General features: G+C 34.9%; 1 protein-coding gene across 2 annotated transcripts in view; it reads right to left on the bottom strand.

The window, feature by feature from the left end:
- Positions 1–1,823: 1,823 nt before the first annotated feature.
- The window catches only part of BRIP1 (BRCA1 interacting helicase 1), a 195,103-nt gene continuing 179,041 nt past the window's right edge, over positions 1,824–17,885 (bottom strand). For both annotated transcript variants that reach the window (XM_064583715.1, XM_064583714.1), the window contains exons 18-20: positions 13,103–13,185; positions 10,270–10,596; positions 1,824–6,731 (exon numbers count right to left, since the gene is read on the bottom strand). In XM_064583715.1, the coding sequence (XP_064439785.1) occupies positions 5,986–6,731; positions 10,270–10,596; positions 13,103–13,185 (1,156 nt within the window). In that variant the 3' untranslated portion in view covers positions 1,824–5,985. The remainder of the gene's footprint in view (positions 6,732–10,269; positions 10,597–13,102; positions 13,186–17,885) is intronic.

Here is a 17,885-nt window from a genome sequence, read left to right on the forward strand (position 1 = left end):
GCATACTGAGATGACCATTATACTGTATTATTTCAGTTTCCTAACAACTAACATTTGAACAGTGCTTCAGAATTTATATATAAATATATATATAAACATATATATATTTAAGATTTTATTTATTTGAGAGAGAGCACAAGCGGGGCGGGGGGGGCAGAGGCAGAGGAGAAGCAGACTCCCCGCTGAGCAGAGGGCCCCTGGGACTTGGTCCCAGGACCCTGGGATCATGACCTGAGCCGAAGGCAGATGCTTAACCAACTGAGCCACTCAGGCGCCCTACTTCAGAATTTATAAAGCACTTTCACATATCGCATAATTCTCACAATTTTCTTGGGTAGATATTGCTCACCTTTTTCCCCCAGAAGAAAAAGCTGAAGCTCAACAAAGACCACTCAGTAAATAACAGGGCCAAAACTCAAGCTTATTCCTGTGACCCCAAATTCTGTTACCTTTCTCCTTGCCTGATAAAAAAAAAAAAAAAAAGCTTTCATGCACTCTACTGCATTTGATACTCATAATGTTTGATCTATTTCTTATGAAATTATTATTTATCTCCATTTTAAGATGAAAAATACAAAAGTTCAGAGAACTTAAGTAACTTGCCCAAAGTAAGTCAGCAGGTGGAATTGAAACGTTTCCAGTAACAAACTTCATGTATATTGCAATCAACTTTAAAGGCTGAAATATGGAAATACTAATACATCAATCCACCTTATTATAATTTTAGGTAGACCTATACGAAGGATAGCACAAAGATTTTTTTATATTTCCTACCTCCTGCTTTAGGTAATAATTCAGCTCCACATGCAATACAATAAAGTCCTGACTGGCAAGGCAAGTTACTTTGGTCCTTTTACAAGAGATGAAAGAGATCAATGTTTGAAAGAATGTTAATATTTAGATATAAATACCATAACAACAGTTTGAAAAAAAGGGAAAATATACCAACACTATACTTGATTCAAAATAACAATCAGTATTTAATATCTTTAAATCTTCCAACTATACATGAATCATAAATAAGAGATGATGGCATCTAAGTTTAGATTTATAAATGATATGCCACTTGTACAATTTAGTACTTTATAATAGCAAAGAGCCAAATGAAACATTTTAATATTGAGTTTTATAAATATCGATATAAAATAATTTTATGTAAAATGACAGGATTTGGGGGAAAACCATGAGCATCAAAGTCATATAAATTGCTTGAAAAAGGAAGACCAAGATAAAAAAAAAATGCAAATTTATTATAAAAAAGCACTGAAGTAACTACCTGATTATGCTTTGTTAAGAAAATACTTTTAATCAGTATTTACCATTAGATTTTCAAAGGTTGATTTCTGGCAATAGTAAGTTTCATGCAGCTTTTATTTTTCTTCCAATACATTGAAGCTTGTTTATTACAAAGTGGAATTTGGTATAAGATGGGTTGTTTTGGACCTTGTCCAAGAGTTTAGTTACTGAAAGCACTTCATTATAAGGTGGTTTCACCAATAAGGTGATCCACTGGCTCAGATCCCATGGATATTATAACAAGGCTCCATTGTAGAGTACAGGAAGCTGGGCAGCTAATGTTCTATCAAATGAAACCTTAAGAAACACAATTCCTTTTTGGGGGTAGACATGAAAATCGCTTAAGCCCAGAGAATCATAAGCCTAGGTCATCTGTCTAAATTTCCATTTCCTGAAGTGATGTTCTTTATTGTACATTTAATAGCTGCGCATCTACTTCATGTTACGGTTTTAGTGTAAGACATTCATTGTCTGATGAGGTCTTAAATTTATTTTTTATTATGAAAAAGTCCAGTATTAATACTGCCTTTCTATTTATAAAAGATTGACTGCATTTGTCTATGGAATAGATAAGAAACTACCAAGAATTCATAAAGGTTAAAGTAAAATCTTGTGCAGCTCATTGATAAATCTGAGGTATGAGCAAGGATAATTGTGTTGTAATCAAACACAAAAATATGCCATCACTTAGAGATTAAATAACTACAATAACCAGTCTTTCAAGTGATTTTACAAGAGGGACTTTGATTTCATGAAGTCTTAATAAGCAATCCTAAAGAATTAAATATTTTGAATGTATTTTACTTCAGAAAAATGACAGTCACTGTAGAAAAATATTAAAAATTTTTAAAAATATTAATACAAAGATCTTAAGAATAAAAACAAAGCCTCATGTGAACTTACAGTAGCAAATTAAAAATCATTTAATAATTAAGTGCATAGTAGCAGCATAGTAAGAAGTCATTAATTTCCAATACCCTTATAAAAAGTTTTAAATGACTTATCTAAATTTCAAAAGTCAAGTCATAAAACATCTACTCTTTATGTTGTACCTTTCTTCCATCAATAAATCTCTTTCTCCAACTGGAAGTTTTCCTGGTTCCTGGCCGGTATGCTCTATATACTTTCAGGCCTTAAATAAATTTGGTATAAGATAATTATTTCATATCCATTGAGTGGGTAAGGCAAATTACCTGATAAACAATTTCTAACATATATCTCCAAAGCCTTAAGAAATAAACTAGCCAAATAATTTCTCCTTCCTATTATGTAATAATTCTTTATTGTCAGTTTATCTCCCTATCTCTTTCTTTAAGATTTTATTTATTTACTTGACAGAGAGAGCACAGAAGCAGGGGGAATGGCAGGCAGAGGAAGAGGGAGAAGCAGGCTTCCTGCAGAGCAGGGAGCCGGATATGGGACTCAATCCCAGGACCCCAAGATCATGACCTGAGCCGAAGGCAGTTGCTTAACCAAGCCACCCAGGCGCCCTCTATCTATCTTTCTATCATAATCAGGGAAATCTTCACATAAAGCAAGGGTGTGTGTACTTCAGATATAGGATTGATTCACTAGCTAATATTTGAGGGTCTGCCATGTGCAAAATACTCTTAACTTCATGTTTTAAGGGCGTCTGGGTGGCTTAAACAATTGGGCAGCAGACTCTTGATTTCACTTTGGGTCATGGGAAGGAGCCCGGAGTTGGGCTCCACGCTCAGTGCAGTCTGCTTGAGGATCTTTCCCCCTTTCCCTCTGCCCCTCACCCCACTCACGTGCTCTCACTCTCTCAAATAAAAATCTTTAAATGCTTTCACATGTTTTAACTTAGTCTCCAAAACATCTTTTAAAAGTACATTATTACTAATTAAAATGTTCTACCTCCTACTCTATTATAAAGACTGGTGTTTCATTATTTTTTTAAAGATTGATTTATTTATTTGAGAGAGAGAGAGAAGGAGGGGGGCAGGGGCAGAGGGACAGGGAGAGAATCCCAAGCAGACTCCTTGCTGAGCGCAGAGCCCGATGTGGGGCTGGATCTCATGACCCTGAGGATCACGACCCGAGTCGAAATCGAGTCAGACACTTAACCAACTGAACCACTCAGGTGCCCCAAGGCTGGTACTTAATTTTTTAGTACTTAATTTTTTAAAAAATCTTTTAAAGATTCTACTGACTTATTTAGAGAGAGAGTGTGAGCGAGCAGAGAGGGACAGACTCCATGCTGAACCCGACCTGGGGCTTGATCCCATGACCCTGAAATCATGACCTGAACTGAAATCAAGAGTTGGACACTTAACTGACTGAGCCACCCAGGTGCTCCATAAAGGCTGGTACTTATATTCTTGCAATATTATCTTGGTCATAGTTGCTATCTTTGGAAACTCTATACCTGTTTCAATAGTGAGATCACTGCACAAAATTTTTGAAATACCTTTTGGAATCGCTAAATGCTAGTGTCACATCTCTACATAATTCTCAGTTAATGGAAATTTTTAGCTTCAGAGAGAATTAGATTTTGGAGAGAATAAATTAGAGGTTAATATGGATAATACATCAAGGTATGACTAAAAAATATTGGCTTAATTTTTCTCATGTAGTTTACCAATTCTTCTAAAGGCAATTTTAAGGGTCAAAAATGTTTTCATTGAAGCACTGTTAAAAATAAATATCTTGCTTCTCAAGTTACTAAGCAGCATATTCAGTTATTCCTTAAAGGTAGATAAAGTGTCATTTCACTTTTTCTACAAAATGGTTTACTTTATTTTAAGCATTCTGGAACAAAAGCAAATGAAAACTGACTCAGTAACATATCAACATATATTTCTTTAAACTACGGATTTTTATTTTTTATTTTATTATTTTTTTAAGATTTATTTATTTGACAGAGACACAGCGAGAGAGGGAACACAAGCAGGGGGAGCAGGAGAGGGAGAAGCAGGCTTCCCGCCAAGCAGGGAGCCCGATGCGGGGCCCGATCCCAGGACCCTGGGATCATGACCTGAGCCAAAGGCAGACACTCAACGACTGAGCCACCCAGGCGCCCCTAAACTATGGATTTTTAAAGCTGCAAGGGATTTACATGATTTTATAGTACTAAATTCCACATTTAAGGGATGAAACTAATTTCTCAAAAGGCATGGTGATTGCCAATGTGACTTAGCAAATTAGTGGCAGAGCCAGGATTAGAGCACAGTCTCTTGTCTTCCCCCTGGTATTCTTTCTACGACCCCACTACCCTTATCTGTGGATTAGGGACTATACCAGAAAGGATAAATGGTTTCACCCTTTTAAAAACAATTTAGAAATTATCTTCTATTCTAGTGTTTATAACTTATTACTCACTGATCAACTAAAGAAAATATATAATACTAGGGATCTAATATATCCTAATCTATAGATGAATTCTTTAACTGGTAGGTTATCAATTCAAATTTCTTTGAACTATGCTTACAGTTGTACTATCTAATGCTATAGAAACAAGCTGTATTCAATCTAAACACCCTCAAAATAAAAGCAAATATATACATATATAATAATAATTCATTTACCCAAATGAATATATAAAATACTTGACTGCTGGGAATTTTGACTTGAAAATAATAAACCACATCCACAACTTGACAACTCATAACATTTCAATTCAAATCACCCACACGAAGCCTAAATGTGCACTGAATAACAATGTTTCTTAGGAAAAGATGAGTGAATATATTTCTGGAATGATGACAGAGAAGTGCATCTTTTATAACCATTATTGATCAGAAGTATAGCTTCATTCACAAATACATAAAAAGTCAAAATTTACAGAAAAATTAGTGAACAATAAGAGAACATTTTTCGGCTGCAGTTACATGTTTGGGTTTACTTATAAAATTTATATATGAAGTTTTCTATCCTGTTTCATAATTATAGCCTTCATGCTAGAACATGTCACTTTTTTCCACAATGATGATGAAGCTAAATAATTAGAATTGAAAATTAGGAGTCATTCATTTGGCATTTTGTAACTTTACATAATTTGCTTAAAATGTGCTTGATTTTGGTTCATCAAAAACAGAAAAATGTAAAGCAATATCAAATAAAAACACAGTTTTCTTCTGAATCCTTAATTGCTTTTAAGTAGGCAGTTTAATATGGGAATAAACTTTTTAAGAAAACTTTGATTTCTAAAATAATATACTGATTTGAGGTAAATATATAGTGAAACATGACTGAGGTGTGACTGGATTAGACTGCTATTCATTTTTATGTATCAGTATGAAAATAAATGGATGAAGAGGACTATAAAATACAAGTATTTATGTGAAATTTAAAGGAAAAGACATATCTTTCAGATTAATTTTAAATTGTTTATAGGTAAAGAAAACTTGTTAGAGGAAAATATTTTGTACGTATCACTTTTGTCAAAACTCAAAAACAATAAAACTTACATTCTGAACATAAGACTTTTTAAAAACTCTAATACCAAAGAATTAAAGTGAAAAATATTTTTAAAATAAAAAACTTATACCATTTATCCAATGTAGAAATTGTCATTAAGCATGACAGCATATATTTATAGTGTTACAGTTAAGTATCATTACCTAACACCAGGGAACACACCTTTATTTTTGGAAGGAGACTGTTTAAACTTCTTTATATCTGTTTCACAAGTTTTCCCCAGTTCCAATTCGTTTATATGAGTTGTTTTTACATTACATTACTACCAATGTTATCGATTTTACTTTCTTTAATATGCATGAGTCTATTCAACTTTGTGTCTGTGCAATACTCAGCTTTCATTTCTTGGACTGAATCCACTCCTTTCATAGTTCTAATTTCAAAAAGATCTTCAACTAAAATGCAATTTGAATGATTAGCCAATCTATTGTCTCTATCACTTTCAACTAGATCATTCTTTTCTTCATTTGTATCCATAGGATCATAAAGCTCAGGTGAAAAATAGATAGATTCATCCTCTGCTTCTGTTTCAGAAGCTCTATGTGAAGTAGAAAGTTCAGCTTCTTCACCAACTAGAGACAATTCAGTGTCCGGATCCAGGGCTTCTTCACAGCAGAACAGCTGTTTGGAATCATTTCTTTTAAGAAGATTAGAATCCATCTTTATTGAAGAAATAGTGCTTTCTGATTGAGGGCATGGTCCAAATGATGCGTTTACCGTCAGAGATGAGGACTCACATTTATCAACGAGTGGCAAAACTGTTTTACATCCCTTTTCTGTTTTGAAAGTGGAGACACTAGAGGTATAGTCCTCTGGTGACCTGAACTTAGGTGCTGCAGTCAGAATTTCACCAGTAAGACAATGTCCCAAAGAATTAAAGCTAGACCAGCTAGCTCTCTTTGTCTGTTTGCTGAAGGTTGGGCTTGTGGACCTGGAAATCACAATTTTTTCTGCTTTCACTGCCTGGGCAGACTCTTCCAATAATACAGGATCATCTATGAATACAAAAATTTAAGAGTGTTAATTTTCTGCTCCTAATATAATAATTGTCACATTAATGTAATTTTTGTTAAAAATACTGAAATAACCGTATAGGATCATAATTTAAAGCCCACAATTTAAAGCAAGACTTCCATCTTAGAACATAAAGCACAAAATGTGAACTCTGAAAGGATTCCTAGGTCTCCAGTGATTCTGAGCCCAAGTTATAATGCTGTCTGGTAAACTATCAAATTCCACACTAGGGACCTCAGCAGTGAATGAAAAAAGGAGGGGTAAAAAGGAATAGGAAGAGGGCTGAGTAACGGGGGAAATACACTATAAAAATCTGCCTTGAAAATCCACTAGCCAAGTATTGGGAAAAATTGACCTAGATTAATTCCCTAAAGGAAACGGGCAACCACAAAGACTAAATTATTTGTTTAAAGTTATAAAACTGGTTAGTACTCAGATCCAAACTAGAACTTAGGTTTCCTAATTACCAGTCTAATGGCCTTGAATTCACTATGACATTTATTTTTTATTTATTTTTTATTTATTTTTTTAAAGAATTTATTTATTTATTTGACAGAGAGATACACACCGAGAGAGGCAACACAAGCAGAGGGAGTGGGAGAGGGAGAAGCAGGCCTCCCGCTGAGCATCCAGGAGCCCGATGCGGGGCTTGATCCCAGGACCCTGGGACCATGACCTGAGCCAAAGGCAGATGCTTAACGACTGAGCCACCCAGGCGCCCCTGACATTTATTTTTTAAAAAGCCACCAGACACTACGAAGTAAATATTTAATACTTGATATATTAAATTATCATATATTAGTTAAAACAATTAAAATGATATCCATTGATATAGACCACGGTTTGGCAAACTTCCTCTATAACTGGCCAGACAGTAAAGATTTTAGGCTTTGAGGGTCATATTGTATCTGTTGCAAGTATTGGCATACCTCCTTTTATTGCACTTTGTTAATACTGCATTTTTTACAGATTCAAAGTTTGTGGCAACCCTGAATCAAGCAAGCCTACAAGCAACATTTTTCTAAAAGGATTTGCTCACTTCATGTCTCTGCGTCACATTTTGGTAATTCTCACAGTATTTCAAACATTTTCATTATTATTATATTTGTCATGGTCATCTGTGATCAGTGATCTTTGATGTTATCATTGTAATTGTTTTGGGGCACTGTAAATCACACCCATGTAAGATAGTGAACTTAACAGACAAATGTGTGTGTTCTGACTGCTCCACTGACCAGCTGTTCCCCCATCTCTTGCCCTTTCCTCAGGCCTCCCTATTTCCTGAGACACAACAATATTAAAATTAGGCCAGTTAATAATCCTACAATGGCCTCTAAGTGTCCAAGCGAAAGGAAGAGTCGCATGTTTCTCACTTTATTTATTTTTGTCTCTCACTTTAAATCAAAAGTTAGGAATGATATGGTTAGTGAGGAAGACATGTTGAAACCAAGATAGATCAAAGAGTAATTTTGACTTTCAAGTTTTATTATTTAAGAAATACATTTTTGGGGGCACCTAGGTGGCACAGTCAGTTAAGTGTCTGACTCTTGGTTTCAGCTTAGGTCATGATCTCAGGGTCATGAGATCAAGTACCACGTCGGGCTCTGTGCTCAACACAGAGTCTGCTTGGGATCCTCTCTCTCCCTCTGCTCCTTCTGCTCGTGTTCTCGGTCTCTCTGAAATAAATAAATCTTTAAAAAAAAGAAATACATTTTTGTAAGGCAACAGCTGCTATAGATAGGATTTCTTTGATGAATCTGGGCAAAAAAACCCTGAAAACCTTCTGGAGAGGATTCACCATTCTAGATGCCAGGAAGAACATTCATGATTCATGGGAAGAGGTCAAAATATTAACATTAAGAGGAGTTTGGAAGTCACCCTCATGGGTGACTTTGAGGGATTCAAGATTTCAGTAGAGATGTGGTAGAAATAGCAAGAGAATTAGAATTAGAAGGGAAGCCTGAAAATGTGATTGAATTTCTGCCATCTCATAACAAAACTTCAATGGAAGAGAAACTGCTTTTTATGCATGAACAAAGAAAGTGGTTTCTTGAGATGAAATCTACTCCTAGTGTAGATGCTGTGAAAATTGTTGAAATGACTACAAAGAATTTAGAATATTACATAAACTTAGCTAATAAAGTAGCAGCAGGTTTTGAGAGAACTGACTCCAATTTTGAAAGAAGTTTTACTTTTGAATAAAATAGTATTGTATGCTATAGAGAGACCTTTCGTTAAAGGAACAGTCAATTGATGTGGCAAACTTCACTGTGGTCTTTTTTTAAGAAACTGCTACAGCCACCCCAGCCTTCAGCAAACACCACCCTGATCAGTTAGCAGCCATTGACAATGAGGCATGACCCTCCACCAGCAAAAAGATTGATTTGTTGAAAGCTCAGATGATTAGTATTTTTTAGCAATAAAGTATTTTTAAATTAGGATATATACGTTATTTTTTAAGACATAATGTTATTGCACACTTAAGAGACTACAGTATAATGTAAACATAGCTTTTATATGCACTATGAAACAAAAAAATTCATTTGAATTGCTTTATTGTGATATTTGCTTTATTGTGGTGGTCTGGAACCAAACTTGCAATATCTCTGAGGTATGTATGTCCTCAATTATGCTGTTCTAGTGCAAAACATACTATGACTAAACTCTGCTGCTGTGTACCATATGTAACTGAATGGATGTGACTATGTTCCATTAAACTTGATTTACAAAAACAGATGGCCAAATTTGGTCCATAAGCCACAGTTTGCCAATCCCTGACACAGAGTATTATATTCTAATATATATATATATTTTAATATTTATTTATTTATTTACTTGAGAGAGAGTGCATACACAAGTGGAGGGGAGGGGCAGAGGGAGGGGAAAGAATCTCAAGCAGACTCCTTGCTGAGCATGGAGCCCTACGTAGGGCTTGATCTCATGATCCTGAGATCACGACCTGAGCCAAAACCAAGAGTCGGATGCTCAACCAACTAAGCCACCCAGGCACCCCTCTAATATATTTTTAAAAATTATTTTTTTATCATTTAGAATAAATGACTCTCACTTCCCTAAACTAAGAAATTCATGTAAGAGAAGAATCTATAAATTAGACCAATTTTTAATATAGTCTTTAGAAAAACATGTACCATTTGTACAGTATTTTACCATGCTATGATATTTATCATCTTATTAGATCTTTACAGCCCAACCTCAGCGATAGGTATGCAGAGATTCCTTTTTCTATTAAGATTCAAAAAAGTTATGTGACTTGCTCATGGTCACAAAGCTAGGTGGTGGCAAATCTGGTAAGTGGAAAACTGGAAAATATGCTTAGGTCTCTTGACAAAAGTCTGTTCCCATTCCAATACACCACACTATTTCATTATTTTATGATAACACCTTCTATTTCAGACCAACATGTTTAAGGAAATTAATCTATAGCACAATAAATATCATTTCACTAGATATAACAAAAGACTTCTCTATCAAATGTAAATAGGGCAAAACTTCTCAAACCTCTTTCCTTTCTGGAGATGATACCTCTTGGTAGAGATGGACTTTTAGTTATTTTAGGACACTGTTGTTCTTGGACACACATTTTTGCTTCACCTTTCCCAGGATTTTCTGGTGCTAGATGACTTGCTGCTTCTGATAAATAAGTTAAACTATTGTCCTTCAAATGGGTCACTTCAAGTGTAGACTCACTGTCCTGTATAAACTTTCTGTCCTCTTTGGATACATCAATGACCTTCTGGTGTTTTTTGGAAAATTCAGCCAAGGACTCCAGTGCACTTTCAAATGTTGAATGGTGCTGAATCTGCTGCCGTACCCATTTAGAAAGTCCTAAGGAAAAAAGTAAACCCCAGGAAGTTATTATGCATTAAGAATACACTTAGATAATTTTTCTAATGAAGTAATCCACATCAATTTAGGATATATAGAATGATTCTCAATATTTTTCCTGCCTAAACATCTTCACATGTACACTCTGCTCATGCATCAGTAACATTTTTCTTTATATGCACTGATTATCAACTGGAGGGAGGAAACAGGCAGTGGGAATAGATTGGAAAGGGAGAAATGTATTATTTGTCAGTTTAGAATAACTGGGGAAATAAGGCAAATTTAATTTCATAATTCCCAACAAATATTGCTTATATTTTAATTTTAGGGAAGCTAGAAGTTGTAAACAACACAGTCTTCCATTCCAACTTTCTAATTTTGATTTCTTTCGTGAAAATAAATTTAAGATTCCAGTCTCATAGGTTTTTTTGTTGCCCTTCTCCCTCAATTCCAAGTATGTCTTAAACTATCCTAGGAATGAAAGGAATAACAATGTTATTAGGGACAAATCATGTCCTGTTTGACTATTTATTATATAATTATTTTTTAATATATAAATAATCAAGTTGTAAGGGATATGATTTGACCTGTGATATGTGAAACTGTATAACTTTGAACCATATTGACAGTGTAAGGTGTTTTGTTTCATTTCAGAATGAAATTCAAAATCAGATATTTGGACTTTAAGAAAATAAACTCTGCTGGTGTTACTAAAACTATCATCATCTTCTGAAGTCGTTTAAAAAGTCACTATGGTATTTTAAGCTAAAAGAAAAATAAGACAGGGCTTCAAGTTGCAATACATTCATTTCAAATACATTACTTTTTTTTAATGGAGCTTTTCTATATTTAATGCAAATCAAATTGTGTTCTATAGTTAATGCAAACTGAATTTAAACAAAGACTAGCCATCAAAAGGAATTTGTATGTTGTGCTATTATTGTCTAGATAAGAAGACTTCACACTTTTATGAATTTCAGAAAAAAAAAAAAAACCCCATACAGAAATAATGAAAAATTCTTAATTTAAAAAATCTCTCAGGGGCGCCTGGCTGGCTCAGTAGGTGGAGCAGGCGACTCTTGGTCTTGGGATTGTAAATTCAAGGCCTACGTTGGGTGTAGAGACTACTTAAAAATAAAATCTTAAAAAAAAAAAAACCCTCACCAAATCTGAACTATCAGGTAAAAATTTAACTTCAAGATTTTAAAATAAGAAAAACTTGTTTTCAGATTTTGCATTTTTTTTGTTGAAGTATAATTGACAAGAAGAACATTTTAATTTTTTAAAGATTTTATTTTCAAGTAATCTCTACACCCAACGTGGGGCTCAAACTTACAATTCCAAGATCAAGAGTCCTATGTTCTATCTACTGAGTCAGCCAGGTGCCCCTAGAAGAACATTTTAAATAAGCATTTCCCTTAAAGTTCTTTATTTTTGTTTGCTTGGGGAAAATAATTATATGGATTAAACATGAAACTTTCTAAAATTGAAAAACTTTAGTATTATAGTCACTTCTTTCATATTTGGAACTTTCTGTAATCAAAGAAAGCTTTTTCAGTGTAAAATGTCAGGTTGCTTTTGAAAACTCAAAGAATCTGAGCTCCACCTGCTGACTGAACGTAAGCACTTAACATTTTGCTTTGAGTTATGTCTGGACCTAAGCTCAATGGCTTCCTTTACATGGAAAGGGCAGAAAAGAGTGCTTTAATCCATGTGGATACATTTTAATACCAAACCAAATATAAGGCTCTGTAATAGAAAAAGAGTCCATACCCGCAGGTGGCTAATCTGAAAGAAACTTAAAATTTTGTATCTCTTCATCATAGTATGGTATGAACTTTTTAGCTTTAAAGATAATAAAGATGCAAGTATTTCCAACAGTTCTTTAATAACAGATGGATTCCTGGTATTGACTCTAAAGGGACTGTGTGACTGCTGAATAAAAACTCTAGGCACATAGTATTTGTTCATCTGAGTGGGGAAAAATGACCATCTACTTCATCTTGAGGCCAACAGTGGTGTTTGTGTTTTTTTCTTTTAGAAAATACTAGCTCTAATGCGAACTGTAGAACAGCTGAAGCATTTCTAAACAATCAACAAACTTCAGTATAATCTAGAAAGAAAGAATGAAGAATCCTAAGCATCCAAAGATGTGCTTATGTGCTTAAATGTAAACTTATTTCTTGGAAAATTCATTCCTGTGAACAGCCTTTTCCCTGACAATACTAAATAAATTATTATTCTGTTACTTAATTAAATCCCACATTCTATGATATTGAAGGATCCTAATTGATTAATACTTTGTTAGTAACTAACCAGATTCTCCTCTATAAAGATTTTTTTGTAAACACATAAGCATTAAAAGGCTAGATTTCCCATCAATGTGAATTTTTCCATGTCTGATCTAATAATTCAAATTCTGTCCAAAATTTTTCTTTAAAACTAGCAGTTATTAAATACCAAAGATTGTTATTAATTCTTACTCTAAGCCCAGTGAGAATCTTACCAGATATATATCGACTGGGATTACTCCTGAAACGATCATCCACTAGAATAAGAGCTCCCCAATCATTTCTGTGTCGAATACACCTATAAAAAAATAGGGAGAAAAATCAAACAAAAATGACTTTGAAAAAAAACCCAACAGGGTGCCTGGGTGGCGCGGTTGATTAAGCATCTGGCTCTTGGTTTCGGCTCAGTTTGTGATCTCAGGGTCATGACATCGAGCCCCATACCAGGCTCTGCCCTCGGTGTGGAATCTGCTTGAGAGTCTTTCTCCCTCTTTCATTCCTAAGATAACCATATGTTCTTATGGTACATTATTCTTTTTATAGATTGTTGGATTTGGTTTGCTAAAAAAATTTTTTAATTTTAAAAATTATTCAAGGGGTGCCTGGGTGGCTCAGTTGGTTAAGTGTCCGACTCTTGATTTCAGCTCAGATCATGATCTCAGGGTTGGGAGACTGAGGCTTGCGATAGGCTCTGTGCTCAGTGGGGAGTCTGCTTGGGATTCTCTCCCTTGAGACCTCCCTCTCCTTCTGCCCCTCCTCCCCATGTAATCTCTCTAAAATAATAAATAAATCTTTAAAAATTATTAAAAAAAATTTTAAGTGTACAATTTGGTGATTTTTAGTACATTTACAAAGTTGTGCAACCTACACCACTATCTAGCACACATTTTTATGTTACCAAAAAGAAACCCAGTGTCCACTAGTCACTCCCAATTATCCAATTACTCCCCCTATTCTCTGGCAATCATGAATATATTTTCTGTCTCTTTAATTTGCCTATTTTGGAAATTTCATGTAACTGGAATCATGCAACATATGGCGTATTGTGTCTGGCTTCTTTTACTTAGCATGATGCTTTCAAGGCTACTTCCATTGTGTATCAGTACTTCATTCCTTTTTACAGCTAAATAATATTCCATCGTATTTATCCATTCATAAGTTAATGGGCATTTGGGTTGTCTCCACCTTTTGGCTATTGTGAATAATGCTGCTATGGACATTTGGGTACAAATTCTCATATGAATCCAATTAGGAGTGGTATTGCTGGGTTGTACAGAATTCAATGTTTAACTTTTTGAGGAACTGCCACACTTTTTTCCCCAAGCACTTGCACAATTATACATTTCTGCCAGCTTTGTGTGAGATTTCCTATTTCTCCATACCCTCATCAACACTTGTTATTATCCATCTTTTTCATTATATGTACTCTAGGAAGTGTGAAGTGTCATTTCACTGTGGTTTTAATTTGCATTTCCTTATTAAGTAGTGATATTGAGCATCTTTTCATGTGCCACTTGTAGATATCTTTTGGAGAAATGCTTATTCAAATTATTGGTCCATTTTTAAATTGCATTATTTATCTTCTTATTGTTGAATTATAAGAGTTCTTTATATATTCTGGATACTACACCCTTATCAGACACACTTTTTGCAAATATTTTCTCCCATGTAAATTCTTTTCCATGTTTTAGTAGTGTTCTTTGAAGAACAAAAGTTTTAACTTTGACAAAGCCCAATTTATCTAATTTTTTTAGTTGTGCTATTGATGTCAGATTTAAAAAACTATTGCCTAATCCAAGGACAAGAAGATTTACACCTCATTAGTCTTTGACCCATCTTGAATTAACTTTTGTATATGGTGTGAAGAAGGGGACTACCTTCATTCTTTCGCATGTGGATATCCAGTTATCCCAACACCATCTGTTAAAAAAGATTTTTTTCCCTATTGAATTGTCTTGGCACATTTTTGGGGGTGGGGAGGCTTAAACAATAGGAATTTATTTCTCACATTTCTTGAGGCTGGGAAGTACAAGAGGTGTGAAATGATTTAGTTCCCTGGTAAGGCTCTCCTCCTGGCTTGCAGATATTAGCCATCTCACTGTGTCCTCACGTGGGTGGGGGTGAGACGAGGGAGAGGAAGAGAGAGACAAGTTCTCTGGTGTCTCTTCTGATAAGGGCACTAATCCCATCATGAGGGCCCCAACTGCATAACCTCATCTAAACCTAATTACCTTCCTAAGGCCTCATCTCCAAATAGCATTACATTGGGGATTAGGGCTTTCACATATGAATTTGAGAGGGGCACAATTCAGTCCATGGCAGGAAGTAAGAAAACTATATAGTATATGAGAAGGTACTAAGTATTAAGGGAAAAAAATAAAAAGGGAAAGAGAATAGGGAATGTTGGTAGGGGGTGCTAAATTTTAAACACGGTGATATTGAGCACTGAGAAAATATCATTTGAATACAGATTCTTCACAGGTAAGGGGATGAGCTGTGTATATATATGGAAGGGAAATATTCTAGCAGAGAGAAATGCAAGTGCAAGGACCCTGGAGAAAGAGCTAACCTGACATAGTCAGAGAACAGCAAGAAGCACAGTATACCTTCTTCAGTGTGGCCTCTTCTCTCCCTTTAGTTGTGGAGTTTGTTCTGTCAGTCCTCAGGTTGATTTCTGGGGTATTTAAGATGATTTGGTAGTTATCTAGTTGTCTTCATGAGATGAGACAAGCCTAGGGTCCTCCTACTCCTCCACCATCTTCTTCTCCCTCTGTCTTGGCACTTTTGTCAAAAACCAACTCACTGTAAATATGGGAGTTTGTTTCTGGACCTTCAATTCTACCCCCTTGTTCTAAATGTCTATATTATGCCAGTACAACACAGTCTCGATTATTGTAGCACTGCAATAAGCTTGAGGTTGAGAACTGCCAGTTCTCCAATTTTGTTCTTTTTCAGGATTTTTGTGACTATTCTTAGTTTCCTTCAATTTCCATGTAAATTTTAGGATCAGCTTCTCAATTTCTGCAAGAAATCCAGCTGGTAGTTTGGGATTGCAGTAAATCTCTGCAGATCAATTTGGGGAAATGTTGTTATTTTAACAATAAGTCTTCCAGTCCATGAAATTCTTCCATTTATTTAAAAATTTCTTTCAACAATATTTTGTAACTTTCAGTGTACAAATCTTGCATTTCTTTTGTTAAAGTTACTCCTAAGTAACTTATTCTTTTTGATGCTATTGCAAATGAAAATTTTTAAATTTATTTTTATTGAAATATAGTTGATACACAATTTTACCTTAGTTTCAGGTTTACAACATAGTGATTTAACAAGTCTATATGCTATACTATCCTTCGACAAATGTAGCTACTTTTTGTCATCATACAACACTATTACAATATGTAAATGGACTTCTTAATTTCATTTTTGGATTGTTTATTCCCTCTGTACACAAAGTGATTGATTTTTGTATACTGAATGTTTCTTGTAACTTACACTGAACTTATTTTATCATGAAAATGTGTTAGGTATTGTCAAATGCTTTTTTCTCCTCTTGAGATCACATGGTTTTTGTATTTTATTCTATTAATATGGCATATTACATTGATTGATTTTAGTTGGACCAACAAAATTGGTTGGATGTTGAACCAGCCTTGCAATCCCAGGATAAATCCTACTTGGTCATTGTGTATAATCCTTTAGTAAGTTGCTGGATTCAGTTTTCTACTTTTCTGTTGAGAGTTTTTGCATCTATACCCATAAGAGATATTGCGGTGTAATTTTCCTTTCTTGTGATGTCTTTGATTGGTTTTGGTAACAGGCAATGCTGGCCTCTAGAATACGATGATATGTGTTTGCCCTTCTATTTTTCATATGTTTGTAAAGGACTGGTGTTAATTCTTTAAATATTTGCTAGAACTCATCAGTGAAGGCATTTGGTCCTGAGCTTTCCTTTGTGGGAAATCTTCTGATTACTAATTCTTCTATCTCTTTACTTTTATAGATCTATTCAGATCTTTTTCTTGCTCTGTCAGTTTCAGTAGCTTGTGTTTTTCTATGAATTTGTCCATCCTATCTAAGTTATGCAATTTGCTGTGAAACAATTGCTCAAGGCATTCTCTTATAATGCTTTATATTTCTATAAGGTTGGAAGCAACATCCCCTCTTTCATTCCTAATTTTAGTAATTTAAATCCTTTTTGTATTTTCTCTTAGTCAGTCTAGTTAAAGGTTGTCAATTTTCTTTATCTTCTCAAAGAACTTTTGTTATCCTTATTTTTTTTCTACTGAACATTTTTTTTTTTAAGATTTTATTTATTCATTTGAGAGAGAGAGAGAGCACAACCAGGGGGAGAGGCAGAGGGAGAAGCAGACTCCTCACTGAGCTCGGAGCCTGATGTGGGCCTCAATCCAGGACCTGGAGATCAGGACCTGAGTCGAAGGCAGACGCTTAACCATCTGAGCCACCCAGGTGCCCCTCTACTGAATCTTCTATTCTCTCTCCTTTATTTCCATTCAGGTATCTGTTATCACTTTGATCTGCTTGCCTTGTGCTTGGCTTGCCTTTCTTTTTCTTTCTTTCTAAAATTTTTAAAAACTTTATTTATTCATGAGAGACAGAGAGAGAGAGAGTGGCAGAGGGAGAAGCAGGCTCCCCATAGAGCAGGGAGCCCAATGTGGGACTTGATCCCAGGACCCTGGGATCATGACCTGAGCTGAAGGCAGCCACTTAGCCAACTGAGCCACCCAGGCGCCCCTTGCCCTTCTTTTTCTAATTCCTGAAGGTAGGAGGTTAGATTATTGATTGGATTTTTCTTAAAAAAAAAAATATATATATATATATATATAGGCATTTACAACTATAAATTTCTCTATGAGCAATGCTTTCATTGTCTCTTCAAAATTTTGGTACACTGTGTTTTCATTTTCACTCATCACAAGGTATTTTCTAGTTTCTCTTATGATTTCTTCTTGGATCCACTGGTTAAGAATGTGTTCCTTA

This window comes from Mirounga angustirostris, unplaced genomic scaffold, assembly GCF_029215605.1.
Source record: "Mirounga angustirostris isolate CCGP_5_RB_7025 unplaced genomic scaffold, mMirAng1.0.hap1 SCAF_17, whole genome shotgun sequence".
NCBI lineage: Eukaryota > Metazoa > Chordata > Mammalia > Carnivora > Phocidae > Mirounga > Mirounga angustirostris.